Below are 21,392 nucleotides of genomic sequence, written 5' to 3' on the forward strand. Positions count from 1 at the left end.
AGCTCCTGCATTTGAGCATCATTCTCTGGGCCAAAGTTGAACAAGTTTTTCTTGGGAGCAAAGCTAAAAAGAGAAAGCAGAAAAGCCGTAAAGAATCAAGTTCCAAGTAGCCAAGGAATGTTTGTTTAGGACATTGCTCATCTCCATCAGCTGCCTGATTAAAACTTTTATTTCAAAAGCTGTCTAATTGCTATAAATATTTTTCCCACTAACAAAAGACACTTAGTGGATAAAAGTACTTTAATATCAAATTTAATTTTCAAAATTCACATACTCCTGTTCTTTACCCATTAGGGCTTCTTGGGTGATTGCTAACGTTCACGGGAACCACATGAAGATCCTAACAGAGTACAAAGAGTTGATGTTGCTCTGATCTGAGCCATGGAAGTCATCTTCGGCAATTAATTGACTTTGCCTTTATGAACTTAGGAATCTTTCAAGGGGGGCTGACATTTCACTCATCTGAAAAAACTTGGAATGTGACAGGGGAAGGGAGTAGAAGGAAATCAAAGAAGTTAGCCTTTTTCCAGATGCAATGTATTTGTCTTCTTCTTTTTATTTTCTTTTTTAAATTCTAGAGCACCTCCTGACATTCTAATTCTCTATGGATAGCACAGTAGCAAAAATGCTTAAAGGCACAGAGTGTCAAGGCCAAACAGGCATGCATTTGAGCATGCATAGGCCCAATAACAAACATAAATTCCAATCTGTTACCCCTTTAATGGAAAAGTTACCCTTTATTTGCAAGATATGTCTGTATGCAATTCAATCAACATGATTTTAGTATACAGGCAACAGCACGTTTACTAATGAGTTCTCGGTTTTTATCACAAAAGTGCAGTCTGCCTGCTGGCCTCTGCAATTGAAAGTTGCATTTATAAAACCTGTCCAGTTGACTAGACTTTAAATCATACTCGAATACTTCAGTTGTCACCTTTAACCACATGGTTGCAAGAAACTGTGCCCAGATATTCATGCAAATACAGAGCAGTTCAGAAGGACTTTTTTTTTCCCGACTGAGTGGAAATTCACCAAAACATTGAAAGGTTAAAAGAAAAGAATCTTGAGGCTGCAACAGAGTGTATGACCATTGTGTCTTGGAGCCAAAGAATTGGAAATGGCATTAGCTCTCAAAGTCTCCTGGATCAATACTGTCTTTTTCCCCCGGGGTGTTTCCTCGTTTATCAGGTATCACTTTACAAGGGATTTCTTGTTATACAGAACAAGCATAAATCAATCTATCACAGAAGGATTTGTTTAATACATTTATTCCTTTAAGAAGTTGCCTGACCATATTTCATTGACTTGTACAATAGGAAAAAAAAAAAACTTACTACTAAAACAGAGTCTGTGGAGGCTGGTGCATGGTAAACCTATTTAGTCCTTTCAGGGATCCATTCTTAGATTTAAATGTTAAATAATAACAACTATTCATGTAAGCTGGTCTCACCGTATATCTTGACCTTTAGCCCTTCCACACACAGCAGCTTATTGTGGTATCCTTTAAATACGAGAAATAAGAATGTTTTACTTTGCTATGAAAAGAAAAATAAAAGAGTACTGTATGTTACATGGCCCATGAAATATTGGCGGTGTGCTCCTTGGCCTTCATTCTCAGAACAGCGATACTGGAAGACCTCCTTTCAAACTCCGGCTTTGTTTCAAATGCGTGTCCGTTGGAAGCTCCAGTGAGAAGAGAGTCAGTGAAAAAGTTATTGAGGGGCACGTGGCTGAACTGATTCTGGTGGTTCGAAAACCCCGTGTAACTGGAATCTGTCCGAGGCGAATGAGAGTAAGGTGTCATGCAGGAGGACGCGTCACGTGGTAGCATGCATGACGTAACCACAGAACCACCGCTAGCATTTCCTGCCCACAAATTGTTCTGGATCTGGAATATATAAAACAACAAAGATTACATTCACACATTCTCACTTTCACACTCTTATTTTCCTTACATTTACAAAGTTGGGTTCGTTAGTCATTTTTGTTCCTATGAGGAGGCTCATAATTTCCTTCTAAGGATTCAAAGCAATAACGACAACAAAAACAACAAAAAACATTGAGAAGTTACTATTGTTTTCTACTATAACAGATCATCACAGCTCACATACCTAGCCACAGAAAATACTCTCAACACAGGAAAGTTTCTTAGATGTTCTGTTTATAGCCATGATTTCAAGGTGCATATAGGATATTTAGTCATGAGCCATGGCTTCTACTAAATTTAACTGTAATACTCATCTTTCTAGACACGTTGATACAGTTGTGATTTTCTTTTTCAATTCTGAAGCAGGAGTCAGCACAGAAGTGGTTTTTTGTGTGTTTGTTTTTCTTTGTTTTTTGTTTTTGGGGGGTTGTTGTTGTTGTTGTTGGAAACCATTGCTGACTAAATTTAGGCAGTTTTGTCTGAAGTATTTTTAATTGAAATCATTCAGAAAATATTTTCCCTCTCATTGATTCTTATGTCCTATATCTACCCTTCAATGAATTACTGAGAGTCTGAAGAATACACACTTGAAACATTTATTCTACTAAGCATATAAGAAATAGTGAACTCAAAACAGACATGTGACATGTAAAATCTATAATCTTAAAACATAAGCCATCACAAAATAATGGAAGCACAGATGAAAACTGAAAATGTTAGGAAGGGCCGAGTGAGCAAAATTATTGTAATTATTGTGCTACAGAATATTGTGTGTGTATGTGTATATATATATATTTCTATTAATAAATTTCTAAAGAAAATAATTACACCACATGTTAATATCATCGAGCACAATTTTTTCATAGTACCATATTAAAGGAATACTAAGAAGAATTTTAAATTTTAAATTTTAAATACTAAATTTTATTTTAAATACTAATACTAAATTTCATTTTAAATACTAAATTTTAAATTTTAAATACTAAGAAGAAATTTAAATTTTAAATAAAAGTATCTCAACTACAATAGACAAGCTAAATAAACAACAACAGCAATAATGATTATAATAATAATAACAGACCATAGGAATTACTGGAGGACACAGAAAATCATGACAAGCATAAGAGAGGACAAGAAAGATTGGAGACTGTGACCTGGAGTAGCAAGGCAGAGATGCAGCCTCAGGAGATGAATAAAGCAGATACATGGTTTGTTTTTTGTTTTGTTGTTGCTGTTGCTGTTGTTGGGGGTGGCTTATGATCTTTCAGTTTTGCTGTCTGAGACAGAGACTGACCGTGTAGCCTAGATATACCTGGAACTTGCCACGTAGCCCAGGAAGTGTTCAAGTTCCCAATCCTTCTGCATCAGTCAACTGAGCACTGGGACTACCAAAACGTGCCACCACCCCAGGCATGTTGCTTTGACAACCTGTGTATAGTATTTTTAACCTAAACATGGCTCCACTCTGTGTTGTCAGCACATCTGGCTTTCTTTTTCTAAGTCGTGATAAAAAGTGGAATCATCAATGGTTTGGACACGTATGGATATCTTGTAATTTGCATATTCCAGGCTTCTGCATATAGCCTCTGATGTATTATTATAGAACCCAAGCTGAGTAATATTCTGTGACAGGCTATGTCTACTAATGATAGAACATTTAGTAAATCTAGCTTACACTGATAGAGACTTTACTTGTGTCTCAAAACAGGTTGGTATTCCTGTTTCCAAAACATGAAAGAAAATGTAATCTTTTTTAAACACTTTTTGGGGGATTTACATGAATAACAAAATACAAAAAATATTTGTTTTGTCCTAAAATTAGTTCCCTATATAAAGATAAATTGTGTATATCTATGTAAATATAAATATAAATTCACAGAATGAACCAGTATACCAACATCTAGATGTATATAATTATTTGCATACATGATTAATTCTTAAGTCATTATGGGCTGTTTTGTTTTACTTTTGACTTACTCCTCTGCACACATTAAACGTCAGCCAAAATGATTGCTGGGTTATATATCTCAAACCAATAAGAGGGCTGTTAATGTCATTACTCCATCGAACTAGCTCTTCCAATGTAATCTGGATACTTTTCTCAACATTTAATCTAACATCATAAAACATCTCAAAAGCCACAGTAACATGCCTGAAAAAGGAAAGTAAACTTGTTTCCTTATTTAAAAAAGAATAATGGTAGGGAACATTACTTGCTTCTCCTCTTAAGGTATTTCCTAATTTATAATGTCATTAAAATTTATTATAGTCATCTATTATATTGCCTATGAATAGGTAACACAGCTAAATGAAAGGGCTTATGGGCAAAGAAATGATCCATAAAGTTAAATTAAGAAAATATTTAATTCTGAAAAGAATTAGCATTTATCTACTTGTAGATCTAAAAACAAAATCTGAAATCTATTACAGTGAAAAATTAAAGGGTAAATGATTTTGTTTTATCATAAACTTATCTGGATCTGATCAAGCATATCAATATATTATTTGTGACAGAAAAAAAAGGTTTCTGATAGATAAGGAGTATTTTCTGAGCAGACCAAATTGATAAAGGAAATTACTCATAGCAATATTTTAGCTTGGATATACAAATATTTTAAAGACTTTACATTTTTTTTCCTTTTTCAGACACATTAATGTGGCTTTTGAGATGTATTATGATGTTTGATTGCATGTTGAGAAAAATATCAGGATTACATTAAAACAGCTCTCAGAAACTTTCCCTAATACATTCTTTTATTGTATCTATCCTTTCTCAGTCCTATCCCAAATATGGCTTTTATTTTTTAAAAAAATGGAACTTCAGAGGTCTAATAGTTTTCTGTAGCACAAATTCAGGTGAAAATTATATTATATATCCCAAGAAAATATGATTTTATTTTCTCTAAAATATTCCCTATGGACATGAATATATTTAATAAGGATGACTAGTGCCTAATATATGACAGTGTGAGTCTGTGAATTGCCTTCTGTGGCATAAACTACAAACACTTTCATTTTAATCCAAAAATACATGGATATTTTACTATTTGTAGAAGGTAAGTTTATAAAAGCAGAAACCAAAAAAAATACCCAAGATTGAATAATCTGTAAGGTCAAATCTAACCCAAAGAAATCTAAAGAAATTCTAAAAGAATGTGGCTACTACCTTTATAAGTAAGTTATAATTGCTTATTTACTTATGCATACTCACAACTTTATAGTTCATAGACTGTACCATCTAATAGAATATCGAGTGATTATTGATTGTAACTATTTTCATATCCTACCCTACAAAAATAAATAATAAGACACCATAAAACATATTGATTGATTATAAAGCTACTAAGAATGTGAGATGTAAACAAATTAATTTCTTTTTTTTTTTTTTTTTTTTTTTTTTGGTTTTTCGAGACAGGGTTTCTCTGTATAGCCCTGGCTGTCCTGGAACTCACTTTGTAGACCAGGCTGGCCTCGAACTTAGAAATCCGCCTGCCTCTGCCTCCCGAGTGCTGGGATCAAAGGTGTGTGCCACCACGCCCGGCAACAAATTAATTTCTTCAGGTATGATTTTTTTAAATGGGAACTAGATGAACTAATATATTTAATTGTGTTTATGGCTTTAAATCTAAATCACCACAAGTATAATCATAACAAAAATCATATTCATATTCATATTCCTGTATTTTGTTATCTATATTTACATACAGGGGTTTGTCATCCATACCTACTTTGCATCAGAGATGCATTTTAAAGGTACTTACTGTTTACGTGTATAGTATCAGCTCATGTGATCTATATTAAAATGATAGTGATAATTTACAGTGCTATTTTAAAATTCAACTGAAATGAGGAGGCCCTTCTTGAGTCCCACTTCCTAATCCCAACAGCTTTCATTTCATTCATTTCCTGTGAACTTAAGCTCTTCTTTTATAAGAATTCCATTCTTCCATTTATGTTCCATAAAATGACACAAACTGCTATTTTTTTACATATGAAAACCCTAACCTTTCATTTGGCAACTATGACAATTCCCATGTCTGTCTGTCTTTCTTCTTCTTCTTCTTCGTCTTCTTCTTGTTGTTATTGTTGTTGTTGTTGTTGTTGTTGTTGTTGTTGTTGTTGTTCTTCTTCTTCTTCTTCTTCTTCTTCTTCTTCTTCTTCTTCTTCTTCTTCTTCTTCTTCTTCTTCTTCTTCTTCTTCTTCTTCTTCTTCTTCTTCTTCTTCTCATCTCTGGTCCTCTCAACCACTCCTCAAATGGCATGGTGTTAGACTGCCTCCTTGATTTTGTTCCTACAGACCCTCTTGACTTGTCAGTCACTTTCCCTTTAATCAACACGCAGCTTCTCCAGTGGGTTCATTTTAAAACAGGTGTGATGTAACCACTGAAGGACACGTGAAGCTGCCATCATTGCTGGTAATCCCCTATTTTTAGCAGATTAGTGCTCAAAGACAGTATTTGATACAACAGCTAAATATACTACAGTCCAGGCAAGCCCTCTTCTTACCTAGGAATATGACAGTTCTATCCAAGTGTGTCCTGGAGTCCATACATTGCATCATCTAAAACTGTGCATTGCTTCTTTGTCAATGGCGAGCCTAAGAAACCCTCATCATCCTACACGTTAATAAAAATGCTCTATGTTTTTATTAGTTTTGGAAGAAGCAAATTATTTTACTCCTAAATAAGGCAACATTGTTTTTGGACTGTTTCACAGACGTGGCAATGGCAATAGCCTGTAGCAAATGCTTATTTGAATGATTTGGGGGATCTCTAAAGTGCATAATATTCACATGTTGTACAACTATAAAATTCCCTTGTGTGTATTTACTATACAGTGGGGGAAAAGGCTTTATAACATTTTCAGAGTTCTAGGGAGGTGTTCCAAGCACTGTCCAGGAACTTAACCAAATGCCTCTCATCAGGAAGATTTGAAGCTCTGCTCAGCTACAACACTCTGTTTAATGTGTTCCAAATCAAATAGAAAACCTAACACATGTAATCGGAATTATTAAGAAAGTTGTTTAGCTTAATTCTTTAAGTAGAAACTAATTACACTCATTTTGCTTCAAGACATTGAAAACATCAGAAGTGTGTGTGTGTGTGTGTGTGTAAATTTAATGTTTGCTATTTAATTTTTATGAAGCAACCATGTTCATATAGTACATTTTCCAGACATTTCTCACAGTTTCTTCATAGATTTTAAAGTGTGCATGTGTCTGATCCAACAGTGCTTGATTTGTTTTCATTAACAATTTTTATTAAATTCAAAATAACCCAGAAAAAAAGCTAAAATTTTCATTGTTCATAAAGTGTACCTTATGCATAAAATCTATAATATAAAACAAATGCTTTAATTTTCATAGAATATGTTTAATCCTATCTACTCCCCTTTGGAGTCAAATTAGTGTTGGATGTATTCATTCAAAGCTGAGCAGTTATTAGTTTTATTCTTGTTGTTTTGTTGTTGCTGTTGTTTTGTGTTGTTTTGTTTTGCTTGGTTTTGTTTTGTTTTGTTTTGTTTTAAGACATGGTCCTGCTTTTCAGCCTTGGCTGGCCTGGAAATTCTTAGGTATATTGAAGTTGGCCAATTAACAAAGATCTACCTCTGCCTCCCCTCTCTGCCTCTCTCTCTGCCTCTCCTGCCTCTCGCCTCTCTGCCTCTCTGCCTCTCTGCCTCTCTGCCTCTCTGCCTCTCTGCCTCTCTGCCTCTCTGCCTCTCTGCCTCTCTGCCTCTCTGCCTCTCTGCCTCTCTGCCTCTCTGCCTCTCTGCCTCTCTGCCTCTCTGCCTCTCTGCCTCTCTGCCTCTCTGCCTCTCTGCCTCTCTGCCTCTCTGCCTCTCTGCCTCTCTGCCTCTCTGCCTCTGCCATGAATGTTTGTATTAAAAGCATGACCTACCATACCTCGTAATTTTATTTATTTTTGAGCTGAATTTTATTATTTTTAATTATTTTTTGAGACAAAAAACCCCACCATTTTTCTTCTTCTCTTTCCTTCCTTTAACAATTCCTATGTACCAGCCCTTGATATCTCTCAAATGCATGATGAGTGGGCTCTATTTATTTACTTATTTTTAATGCTTACACACACACACACACACACACACACACACACACACTGTACTAAAGATATAACTAGAATTTTATTTTTTGTGATTATTTTTTAAATAACTTGATTTTATTCTTAGAAATCTATAATAACATGAGGAATAAAAATAGTATTAGACCCAGCAGGGCAGCATAGTGAGAAACTACATCAAAAACAGATACATTAATGAAGTATGATACAGGTAAAATTTTAAATAAGAAGTTAGACAAAATTCTCAGAATAATGAAAATTAAATTCAGGTTTTAATCCATCTGTTCTGGTAGACAAGCCAAACTTTACTTCCTATAGGACTCTTCTCTATTCTTCCAAGAGATCATATATATATGGTATATATATTTGGTATTTATGCTAATATATTTGGGCTAACATGTATATGCTAATATCCCCTTTCATGTGTTTATGTATTCTTGTACTGTCAATTAACTGTTTTTTTATTTTTAAGGTATAAAAGAGATATGATAAAATAATCAAATATCATATTATAACAGTGCACGCCTACTTATTCTAAGCATTGAGGAAAGGCCATGAATCTTCATTCAATTACAATTTGAAACTTGCAAATCAGTATTATCGATATGATTTGTTGATCTCATGATACTATGGTTTCTGTTCTTGCTGTAACATTTCATGACTGACCATACCAGAGTTATTTTCTAAAGTAAGAAGATTAATTTTCTGATATACTAAATATAATTTTATAATTAATTACTTTAAAAGATATCGATTCACCTACTTTAAAAGTTTTGAAAAGGAATACAATACATGATAAAGTGAATACACGTGCATTAGGTAAAATGGACTTAGTGATGTCTCTCTCCCCACAGAGTATACATAACTCCCTTATATTTTAGGTAGTACAAGTGAGCCAAAACAATGACTTTAAATCTTTTACTGAAACATTTTGTGAAAACATTTTCTTCATAAGAAAGTTATTGTGATGATTTCAATCTTATGGATCCAAACTTCTAAAGTTACCATGATTTGGTTGTCTTAGTTTAACCTGAAATGTGAAGTTAAGGGAATGTGATTTTTTTCCTTAAGCCCTTAATTAGTAATTTTCTCTCATTGGATGAAATTAAATGCTACAGTTTTAAAAGAGCAAGTAAATACTAAAAAAAAAATAATAATAACTATTGATAACCAGAGGCTATAAGGATCATGGCCACTTACAGAGAGCTTGTTGTGTGCAAGTCACTGTCCTGAGGACTTTGCATAAACTACTTTATTCAGCACACACAAATGTCATCTGAACTTTTATTCTCATACCCTAAGTGAGGAGAGATGTTCCTAGAAGTTAATTCACTTGCCAAAAATCTGAAAGTGATTAAGTGGTAAAGTCAGAATTTGAATGCAAACCATTATGTTAACCCTAAGATTTCCTCACATCCCAGAACTAAGCTCCCAAGGAACCACATAAGCAAGGGCTTTTATATTCAGAAATCAGTTTAACCCTCAGAATAAAGGAAAACAATTATTATCAGTTGTGGTTCTAGTGTCTCCTGCGTTAGCACCAGAAATACTTCTAAGTTTGGAAATAAAGACTCAAGAGGAAGTCGGTGAGTTACCAAAAGCACCTTACTAGTACATAGCCCAGTAAATATCCCTGTGGTCCAAATGGAGCCTGACGGTGTGAAAATAGCAATCTTTGTAGGAATAATGGTTGGTAGAAAATATTCACACCTGAACAGAAAATATTTCCTTCAAATATCATTTTAAATACTTTAATTTTCTCAATTATAAATAAATGAGTATCTAATGTTGATAGGTTTGTGCTCACTTTTAAAGTCCAAGTCTAAAGCCATTTAAGTCTCTAGTTAGTTGGGTCTTGTTTATGTGCAGAGATGTGTGTGTAACTTAATATAAACATTACCTAGCTTGTAATCTACCTACAGAGCAGAGGATTTAGTCTAAATTATTCACATATCCCTCATCCCTAAAGCAGTGAATAACATGAATTTGTTGATTAAAATATAAATAACACTGAAAAATCAATATGATAAAATGATGGAAATCCAGTCTATTATAGAAGGAAACTGGGGAGGGGTCAAGTACTTAAACTGAAAGGATTCCATCTGATAGAAACTGCAGAAACCATCTAGTTTACTAATATTTTATTTTGGTTTATAGTAAAAAATATTGAAGTAAATCAGCATTCTCCTTTACATCTGTTTACTATTTAATAGTTTGTTCACTATTACTGTGATAGAGAGGTGATTGAAAAATGGGTCATATTTTTTAAAGACTACATTGCAAACAGTATAGAGATCTTGCATACCACACAGTTCTCTGCCTCTGAGAGGGTTCTAATACAGGGAGGACTTAAGAAGGGCAAGGACCAAGTATTGCATGGGTGGGGAATGGAATTATCATAGACAAGCAAAATTCACGTAAACAATGAGATGCATTAGAACAGTCATGTCCTGAGCAACAAATAATTTAGTTGGATCATGGTGGTACCTGATATGGTCAGCCAAAGCAAAGGACTTTTAAGAGAAAAGCTTTGTTTTGTTTTTAACTATATGAGTGTGTGTGTGTGTGTGTGTGTGTGTGCGTGCCTGTAAGCATGTGGACACAGATGTCCAAATGAGAGGAGTTGTGAGTCTTCAGACCTGGTGCTTGGGAATCAACCTCAAGTCCTTACTAAGTGTGAGCTCCAGTCTTGAACTCACAGAGATCCAATGATCTCTGCGTCCTGAATATTGGACTAGAGGTGTGTACCACCACGTCTAGCTTTAATGTATTTTGGAGTGGTTAGCTGCTTGGTTGTTGTGTTTTGGCTGGTTGCTTGTGTGGTTGAACAATGTTTCTTGAATCCCAGGTTGACCTTAAACTCATACGTTAAAATGACCTTGAGTTCTTATTCATTTGGCTCAGCTGCTGAGTGCTAAGACTATAGGTACAGACCACATACTTAGATTAAACTATCTTCAGCACATTAAAAAAAAAGTGACCTTAATGTATGTGGCTTGAGAAATTATTCAGCTCATCTTGTTCATTTGTAACAAAAGACATGCAGAATTGTTAAAAAATATATCTTATTATACTCTGGAAAGTTTCAACACTTTTGAAATATTCTATATTATTCCTCAATCAATTTTAAAATGGTAGAATTTTTTATTTTCAAATCAAGGAAGTCACATTTTAATGTCAAAAGTGAGCATTTCCTTGTGTAAATTTGAAAGACAATATTGCAAAAATAGCTCTTGATGCCTAACCTCAGAGAATGTGAACTCAAGTGGGTCTGTGGCAATAAGGAAGAAATATAATAACTGGGTTTAAATAACACCTGGGTGGTTCACATTTACTGATATTTCTAGAGTAAAATTACTACTGCAAAGTAATGAAAGCCAGATGAAACATGTACTTAAAACATGTTCCCAGCATTAATTACTGTTTATGTCCACTATAGACATCTCTCTTCAAGGTACAGTGATTTTCCATACTTCAAAATCTGTATTTTTAAATCCTTTCTATTTTTCTTGTATTTCTGTGTATGCTTTTGCTTCCCTGCCAAATTGCTAATTCTTTATTTCTGCCCTGCCTCCAACATTTTCCAGTTTCCAACTTTTCTGCAGTTAATACTTTTCTTCCCGCTGTAATTAGTAACAGTACCAAATTCAATGTCTTATTGCTCTGAGTTGGAGGATGCTATTTCAGTGCCCATTTCTCCCGTTATGTTTCTATTTTCAGGCTGCTTGGTAGAAAACATTTCCTTTAGGCTGAAACTTGGAGGACCTAATCTTGGCATAATTTTTTTTCAAAGAAACTAAAAACAGTCTACTCTATACTTTTAAGTTGAAGGAAAATTCTTCCCCGGCTTTTGCCAACCTGTAGTGTGACATCTGCTTGATTTCAGAGTTCCTGACCAAAAAGAAATTTAAAAATCACTAATACAGAATAGTATGAAACTTTGTTAGAGTGTTAATTTTATAGGCATTTATCAACTTCACTGTCCAAATAAATTCAGCACAATTACTCTGTATTCCCATGCTTTAGTATTTAGCCAATTTATTCAAATGTTCAAATCCCTTGGAATTTAAAAGAAATTATAAGATCGCCATAATTTATGAAAGTGAAAACAATAACTCCCCAGTGTTCTCCTAGACATACCATGTTCTCGTCCTGTCTCAGCTGTTTTTCTGCCTTACCTTATTGTGTCCACTGATGCCCAAAGCTTTAAGATGAAGCAAGTCAATGACAAAATGATGCTAGGAAAGGGGATGGCTAGTCACTGTTGGAGGCCCTCACGAAGATACTAATTGGTGCCAGACCTTATTCAAAGTGTTTTACAGAACAGCAAATAAGAACGAGGAGCCAAAAATAAATAAGGTAACCAACAGTCAGGAACACAAAATAGAAACTAGAAACAGGGATCCAAGGCTAAGGGATGAAGACAAGTAGCAGTATTCAAAATGAGGGAATCTCAGTCAAGACTGATGCATGGAACTTACTAAGTGCAAATGCTTAAATTCTACTGGAAAGCAGTTCACCGTTTGGTGTCTTTCTCTTCTACAGTCTGCAGTTAGTAGCTTGAAAAGGATGTAAACATAGTCTCACTCGTCCGTTCCTTATTTTATTGCCTTGGTGTACATTCCCTGCTCCTCTGAAGTAAACTGTAGAGTCTAATGATGGAGCTCACCACAGAGACTGTTTTATAATTATGTTTCTGATAATACAAAGAGTGACACCTGTTCACTTGGAAAGACAGTTTATTGTATGAGTTAGGGTCAGTCTTAAACCACTCTACAGAAGCAAAACAAAACACTCTCAGCAGGGTTTGTGTGTGTGTGTATGTGTGTGTGTGTGTGTAAATGAAACAATCATAACTGAAGAAGAACACATTGTGAATTTGAGAGTAAGTGGGGGACTTGGGAGGAATTGTAGGAGGAGGCAGGGGTGAAGTGATATGATATATACTATATCATATAAATTATTTGTGTCTGAAATTCTAATAAGTCTTTAAATGATGTTTTCAAATAGAACTTGTTGAAAGTTTGGCAAAATCAACACGGTTAAATGTATACCTTCTATTCCTGTGCCTCATTTCCTTAATGTGAGAAATGGAGAAAATTATGGCCCCTTACATAAAGCTATTGTTTTTTTGTTAAGTAAGTTATTATATAACTTTGGACAGTACATAAGTGTCCTCCAGTAACAAAAACTGTAAGGTATGACAGTTTCTCTCCCCATGATGCTGTCAATTCAGAGGAGAAACATATTCAAAACATTTTGTTTTGAATTCAACTAAGTTACCCCAAAAATATGAGGTGAATAAAATTTCACTAGCTCTGTGACCATAAACAAGCAAAAGATAGCCATGCTTTTAATCAGGTAGAAATATGGTTACTGCTTTTAGATAAATTTTACAGTACACAAGATATACTAATGGAAGCATGTGGCAACGATTCAAATCATTTCCAAAATACTGGCCTCTGGAAACCTTCTGAGGAAAAGGCTGAGCCATTACAGTTGCTCATTGGCTGCCCTGTAAGACACCCTTGATGTGTTCATAAGCCAATTCCTTAATATAACTAGGTTTGTTTTATTCTAAGTTTTAAAAGGAAGGAGCTGAACCTGGTACTGATCAACAATCTTTTTAACATATAAAATTTCGCAAGAAATTTAAGTAACTATATACAAGCAAGAAGTTCCTCAAATCATTTTTAAAAGAAATTTTAAGGACAAAAGAATACTAGGAAAGAACATTATTAATGGGCTGGACTTACAGAGAGGGTGTGAATTTACAGTGGAATGGAATGGCTATTCTCACATTTGGAGGCAAGGTGATCTTGATACAGAGCCACCAAGGCATTTATCAAGAATACATTTCGCCTGTGTTTCTGCAGCAACGTCTTATAAAGCATGTACCAGTAAGTAACAAGGAATAAAACAATGCATAGCTTGCTCCAGACGATTCCCATGTCCTTTATCAAGCATCAACAGTGCAATTCTAACACCATTATTCCATATCAAGACAGATTTCTTAAGACGATAAAGAAAACTCATGTATCACAAAGTATAAAAATGGAGAAAGCCTTATTAATCAAAAAGAAAACAATGAAAAAAGTGAAATATCAACACATTTAAAGATGAAAAATATTTCTTACCTTAATTTTTAAAATTGTCTGTAAAACCATGTAGTATTAAATAATGCTCTTGAGAGAATGAGTGATATTGAATGTGAAAAAGAAAGTTGGCAGACTAATAAAGTTTTGAAGTAGAGTTGAGCATTTAAAGGCTGCATTTAACCTCAGTAGTTTGCATGTTTCACGAAATTCTGGCCACAAATTTTATGACAGGCAACATACTGTTTTAAATTAATGAAGCAAATAAGCTTGAATGCTTAAAGTGCACAATAAAATTAAGGCGTATCATTAAATGCTATTTCTTTTTTTTCTTTTTCCTTTCTTTTTCTTTTCTGCAATGTATAGCAAACCCAAAAGGCACAGACCATGAAATATTTTTTAGTGACTGACTCTGAAAGAAAATAATAAAAATAAATAAATAATTTAGTAGATAAAAATTTGTTAAACATGGAAAAAGTTTTCTGGAGACTAGACTTTCACTCCTTACTGTTGTAGTTGGTATAATAAACCCTAAGCTCACTCTCTGAATCAGGCCACACCCACTGCCCTGCGAGAGCACTCTGTGTTGTGGACCATACCTGTGGGTAGCTGTCCGTCCTTGGTAAGACTGATATGTCATATGTGGCAGCAAAATGGCTTTTAGCTTGCTGTATTTGGCCGTATCGTTCTCTTTTTCTCCACTTGGCCCTTCGATTTTGAAACCAAACCTAGTGTATTGTATTGAGAAAAAAAAAAAAAGCATATTTTTAGCTGAAGAACATTACATAAAGCAGACTTGACATTCAAATTTTCAAGTCAGAAAGAAAAACAGAGCAAATAAAAATTAACAATTAAAGAAACCTGAATTTCTATACATCCAAACTGAATCCACCTGTTTTACTTTCTCTTGTATTCTGATACCATGGTACATCAGTGAGGCAACATAACTTAACAGAAAGAACCAGCCTTCAGATAATTCATTTATGTATGTGTGTGAGTGACTGAGTGTGTGTGTGTGTGTTTGTGTTTTCAAATATGTCTGTGTATTCATTTTTGGACATAAAAACAAAAACAGGCAAGTTTGTAAATATAATCATCCCGTTGTCATGGTTACTCGCTCATCCTCTAGGTGGATGCAGTGAGCCAGATAGACAATATGTTACCATGCTCTCTTCCAGCCAATTCATAACACAATTATCACCCTTGTCTATACACAAATTATCTTTAAAAGGTGTAATAAGCCGAAGACTCTTCTGAGTCATATTTAAACTTAAAGAATGCTAGAAAAATTAAAAATTTGTATTTTATCTAAAATCCCTGACAGCCATAATACCTTGATTCTTTACAAACTGCAAATTAAGATTATATATCTGTCATAAGACTTGACAGGGAAAGTTCTACTTGACGCTAAGCTGTGGTTTTAAAGCACATAACTGCACTCATTACATACAGTGAAAAATTGCTTATAAATAGTTAAGTAAGGGAGCAAATGGCACCAACTGTCATGAATGCCTGAGTCACCATGCCTCTCTCAGCTCATTAGCCTTTCTTTCATGATTTCCCAAATTATATCTTAGAAATCCTGGTCCACAGAACTATATCCCTAAAAGGGGGGGGGGGAGAAATCTTCATCCTTGCTTGCTCTTGAATTTTTTTTCATTCTAATATTGCAGTATTTTAAAAGGAGAAACAGAATATTATATTTGACATGGAAGCTTTGATATATTTGAATAAGCACCACCTGGACAGCATTCAGAAATGGCTCACTCCTCTTTACACAACTCTATGCAGATTAGAAATCAAGAATGAATAAATATGCATTGCAGAAATCTTTTCATAAAACTTTACTTGAAATTTGTGGATACATTTTCAATAATAAATCTTAATTTCGTATACTTTATTTCACCGCAACTTTTGCTGCTTACAGTTCACGGCCTACACATATGTAACAATTTTAGTATTGCTTTTTGTAGAGTTTTCTGAAATTAATGCAAGACGTTAAGAAACTACCTGTTATCATTCTCAAGTTAAATTGCTAGTATCAAATATTGGTCCTGGTTTCCAGGGATGGAGACATCAACAGAACACATATTTTCCTATATTCTACACAGAGAGGTACAAAGAATATTCTGGAAATCATGACTTTTTTTTAAATGGGTGTGAATTTCTGCCCTCCTGTAGAACGCATGGAAGAGAACAACGTGAGTTAACATGGGTCAGGTTGCTCTCTCTGCGTGTCCTCGAACAGATATGAATCTGCACTGAAGCGGGAACATGGAAGGAACAGCTGATTCATCTGCATGTAAACATATTTTTCTATGGTTACAAGTATAACTAATTTAAATAATAGTCACAGGACAGAAAACACATGCAGGCCTGGTGTTAATGCGAGACAAGTCTTGCCTTCTTCTTAGTACGAACTTTCTACGTTATTCTTTTGCTGAACTGTGATAGGATTTCCATTTGTTTCAGTAAAGTCAAGCACAACCTGCTGCCTGTCATCCCAAATCACTGTGTGTGGTCAGTGATGACAAGGGGACCTTACAAGCAAACTAACTATTAACAAAAGGAAAGAAAACACAATTTATACATCTTTCCATCATGAGTGTACAGAAGAGGGAATTCAATACTTTCCCACTTAAAGCAAAGCAATAAAAGTAAATGAAAAAAAGTCCTTTCTTTTGATTTATTACTGCCTTTCAAATTAGTACTTATTACTTGACAACTAATAAAGTGTAATTTTAAAATATCAGCTCTACTTACAATAAAATACTGCTGAGAAGGCATGCAACATTTTATCTAGACCTTTTTCTTTTTAGTTTTTTTTAAGAAATTAGATTCATTGAACTATAATTATTTGACTAAATAATTTTTAAATATAACCAAGGGCATACAAAAATTACTTAAACTGCATTATTACTATTTATGATTAAAAATATGTATAATTACCTAGATCTTTAAAACTAAAATGCAGTATTACGTGCTGAAGTGGTTGGGCCTAAAGAAAACTTTAAATGAGCCATTTTATGTATCTTAAATCTTACTAGTAAAAATAACATATGATATTATATATATATATATATACACATATATATAGTTTGTGCTCTTATTTTATTTTCCATTACAATAATTCCAACTAAAATAAAGCTATAGATCTATGGGATAGTATATAAACAACTTGCATATAACTAGTATATAATCTAAAATAAAATCCCAATAGTTGAAAATGAAACAAAAAAATAAATTAAATATATGTATTTATAAAGTAAAGATAAGTTTAAGGTTTTATTTTTAAATCACATGTATGTTAATTCTGGGTTTTTTAAATGACTTCATTATTAACCTTCTGAAATACCTCCTGTCCCTATATATACTTCGTAAGTATTCAAAAATTTTGCAAGTATAAAAGAAATTTATATTGGCCAATTTCCTCACATGTTACTTTGGCACAAGTCTTAGCTGAGAACGCCTCTTCCTTTTTGACAAAACACAAATATTCAATTATTCTAACATTATCCCTCCCTGAAAAGCCCTGCCTTTTGGTGCCTACCTGGACCCTGGCCTCAGTGAGCTCCGTTCTCAGGGCAAGTTGTTCTCTGACGTACACATCCGGGTAATGGGTCTTCTGGAAGACCTTCTCCAGTTCCTCCAGCTGTAAACTGGTAAAGGTTGTTCGGTGTCTCCTCTTTTTGCTGCTGGATACATTGCTGTCACATTTGTCCCCAAGTTCATCCAGTTCGCTCTTCTCTGGCATCCCTTTCACAGGAGACATCCTGAGATTGTTGCAGTTATCCATTGCTCGATTCAGCTCGGTGTGAAGGGGCTGTCCTTCCACTTTGGTGATTCCATAGTTCACTGTACTCGGGGAGGAAAACAGCGATACTCAGGGTGGTGAAACATACTTTGATGAAGCAATTAGTGTGAAATAATTTAGAGAATCAGGAAATAATAACAGCTAATGATTTATTTTGCCAGTATTAATTCTATCATCACATGATGTGCAATGCATTATTAATTCACTCTGGATCAGATTTAAAAAGAGTTCTAAATGTGTATGTGAACTCAGGACTTGTCAAAGTCCACAGATCTATTTTATATGGCTAATGCACAGTTTATGCATATAGTTTATAATCAAATTAAAATAATCAAGTGAAAATTTGCTCCAGACTTAAAAAAAAAATCTAAACAGCCATGACTTTTTAAATATGGATGTACAAAACTTAAAGCATATACATCTTTTTACATATGACAAAATTAAAGTGCTTCTGGTCTTCAGAAAAATTTTACTTCAAATTTAAATAGTATCTCTCTCCCAGTATCTCCCACATCTTACAAAACAAAGCTGTGCAGACTGCAATGAGGTATGAGTCCATTACATTGTACACATTCCAGTTCAATGAGTTAGTCGTGACTGAATTTAAGTTTTCTTCAAAAAGAGATCTACTATTTTTTTTAATTCTTATCAAGTTCTGAAAGTACCTTTTACTAGAAAAGTATAAGATTTAAATAATTTTTTTTACACTAAAAACGACTTCCATTCCTTGAAGACTTTATACTTCCGTTTAACTTGTGCATAGTTAGGACAAAAAAAAATTGTTTACTCTAGGTACGCTTAGAAATGAAAAAGCACAAAAATACAAAAATAAACACGATAAAATTTAAAATGACAGTTTGCATTCTGTCAAGAGTTATGTCAATTTTAATAATTTACTTGAGATCGGAGTTCAAGCTTGCAGTATGACAGGAAACATTGCATCATAAAAATTTACAGACAGATACAACGAACATAAGGAAATAGGGCAGTTTGGGCTTTACTTGTGTTGTTGTTGTTGTTGTTGTCGTTGTCGTTGTTTTGTAAGAAAAACAAAGTCAACCCAACCAGAACAGTGATTTCCGAGGACTCATCTATTCTTATTTGCTTCTTTAAAAGAGGGTGGAGGTCTGGTGGGGGGTGGGATTCCTCTTAACCGTTTGAAGAACCTTTTTATGTGTTCCAGGAATACATTGAATTTTATTGTCTACATAACTTATATTGCACACCGATTTTATGCAAAGGAGGATGTGCTGTAAAAATAAATATGAAGAGAGATATGACTGATCAACAATAAGGTTTTGTCTTCGCAGACAAGAGTTAAAACCCGGGAACTGCGGCAATTAGAAGGGGGAGGGGAAGCCGCAAAGACGCTGGGGGGCAGGACTGGAGAAAGACCGGCTTTTTCTTCAACGTAGCCTGTAACCATTCTTGTTCATTTTATTCCATATTTCCCAGTTAAAAATTCTTCCCAACAGTGTGATGAACATTTAAAAGTAAATGAAGCACTCCAAACCAATCACCATTTCTCTTTTCCTTTTCCCCCCGACAATTTAAAGCACGGTGGAGTTTATCTAGCAGTCAACGCAGGCCACTACAAAACCATTTGTAAAAATCCTGTCAGTTCAAATAACTTCAGGCACGCATCTAAGAGTACCGAAAACACTTAAGACCACCGAAATGAAGCCAGGAAGCGAAAAAGTTCTTGTATGTAATATTGGTTGTTCCAGTCTTTCCACTAAACGATTGAAATCCACTAAAAAACGGGCATTTATTATGTGCATTTTTTGTTCTAACCGCCCAAGCCAAAAGTCACCCTCTGCACTGAATAAAACGAGTAGAATGTGAGATTCATTTAAAATCTGTATAGAGTGTTGAGCGAATGAGCTCCCGAAAGTGAAAAGGTCTTGCCAGATTTTTGAACCTCCATTAAAATAGGGGGCGGTGGCTTGTTGTAAATATTTCACAGTTAATTCGTTTGTTGTTTTAAAGCGCCCCGCTCCTTTCCTTGCCATTTAAGGGCGGCGTATACACCATGATAAGGAAAAGTCCTCTTAGAATCATAAAACTGTTTTAACTGTCGGGATGTGAAATGATAGGGATTTCACTGGGCTACAAGATAGAAAAAGATAGATGGTTTGTTTTGATAACATTTTGACTTGGAGATAGTCTGGCATTCAGAGTTGAAGATTCTGTCCAGAAACACTCCGAAAGGCTCCTTAGGTGACATTTTATGTGGAAGAAGAAAAACAGACAATGCAGAATCCGCAAGTGAGTGGTTTTTATCTGGAATGCTTTTCCCAAAAGCTAAAATGGTTTTTTAATCAAAACGCATGTTTGCTCATCACAAACGCAATAAAGTAAAGAAAATCGGCAGAAACTTTTAAGTTCACACAAGCTAATATATATAGCAACAGAGAAATACACCATCTTTACAATAAAAATGTCGTCACTCCTAGGATATTAGAAACGGTTTCGTGCTTCCCACTTATGCATACATAAAAGAGCTCAAAGATTTTGGTTTTCCTGACCACTGTGACATCTAGTGATGGATTTCACATCCCCGAGCCCCGGCATCCTGGCGGGTTCACAGCGGTGGCGCGGTATTTTAACTCAATTATGACTTATTTGGAGCCCTGTTAACCTACACTGGGGTCCTGGTCAGAGCCTTCTTGTCCAGTTGTGGACTCTATCCGAAAGCGAAATAGAATCCGGCAGGATTTAGCTCTGGACCCCGGCTGGTTGCGGGAGTCTCAGAGTGCGCGGCGCCGGGTCCCCAGCAATCTGGATTCCTCTTTCCACATTTCTTTACTTCGACCCGCACCGTACCTCACTTCGGGGAAGGACGGCTGAGACTAGGGCTCAGTTTGGAGCCCCGGTCAGGCCACCAGGGAGTAGGGCTTAGGATGCGGTTGGGGGCTGGAGGCCAGCCTGGGTGCTGGTGACTTACCGCTGCTGTCCTGACAGGGCGAAGTCCTGTCCAGGCGCACGTGATGCTCGGCTCGCGGCAGCGGCCCGAAGGCCTGCACGCATTTGCCAGCCGTCGCTTTGCCGTAAAAGGACTCATTGTCCAGCGTCTCCATAACGTGCTCCAACGCGCCTCCTGTGCCCATGTAAAAGTCACTGTTTTTACTTGGCGGGCTCTTCAGGGCAAACTTCTCGCTCAGAAACTCCATAATCCTGGAAAGGCCGTCTGCGAGCTCTCCGGGGCGCGCAGAGGCTGGAGGGCGCGGAGGGAGGAGGGAGCAGTGGGCGGGAGGAGGGAGGGTCAGAGAGGAGGGAAAGGGGAAGCGAGACCCGCGACGCCAGGAGCTGCCCAGCTCCCAGACTCTTAATACGTCCCGGCTGCAGAAGGGGCACCCGAAGTTGCTTTTATATCTTGAAACTCAGCTGGGCTCCTCCGGCAACCTCCCAGTCCTAATGAATATGAAAATAGGCAGGGACTAACTCCACCCCAGGCCCCCTCCTCCCCCACCCCACCCC

General features: G+C 35.6%; 1 protein-coding gene across 1 annotated transcript; it reads right to left on the reverse strand.

The window, feature by feature from the left end:
• Positions 1-204: 204 nt before the first annotated feature.
• On the reverse strand, positions 205-21,177 carry Alx1 (ALX homeobox 1). Its single transcript, XM_021175034.2, has 4 exons — positions 20,860-21,177; positions 17,649-17,953; positions 14,698-14,826; positions 205-1,888 (listed from the first exon to the last, which is right to left on the reverse strand). The coding sequence occupies exons 1-4, from the start codon at positions 21,083-21,085 to the stop codon at positions 1,568-1,570; spliced, it is 981 nt and encodes a 326-aa protein (XP_021030693.1). The 5' UTR covers positions 21,086-21,177; the 3' UTR covers positions 205-1,567.
• Between the last annotated feature and the right edge of the window lie 215 nt (positions 21,178-21,392).

The sequence above is a fragment of the Mus caroli genome, unplaced genomic scaffold (genome assembly GCF_978045245.1).
Source record: "Mus caroli unplaced genomic scaffold, Mus_caroli_1 scaffold_9, whole genome shotgun sequence".
Lineage (NCBI taxonomy): Eukaryota > Metazoa > Chordata > Mammalia > Rodentia > Muridae > Mus > Mus caroli.

What these genes read in the sequence shown, in the direction of transcription:
- Alx1 (XM_021175034.2), bottom strand. Translation starts at nt 21,085, where the DNA reads ATGGAGTTTCTGAGCGAGAAGTTTGCCCTGAAGAGCCCGCCAAGTAAA. An exon ending in GCCCTGTCAGGACAGCAGCG is followed by an intron (nt 17,954 to 20,859) that starts GTAAGTCACCAG and finishes CCCCGAGTACAG; the next exon opens with TGAACTATGGAATCACCAAA. An exon ending in GGACGGACAGCTACCCACAG is followed by an intron (nt 1,889 to 14,697) that starts GTATGGTCCACA and finishes TATATATTCCAG; the next exon opens with ATCCAGAACAATTTGTGGGC.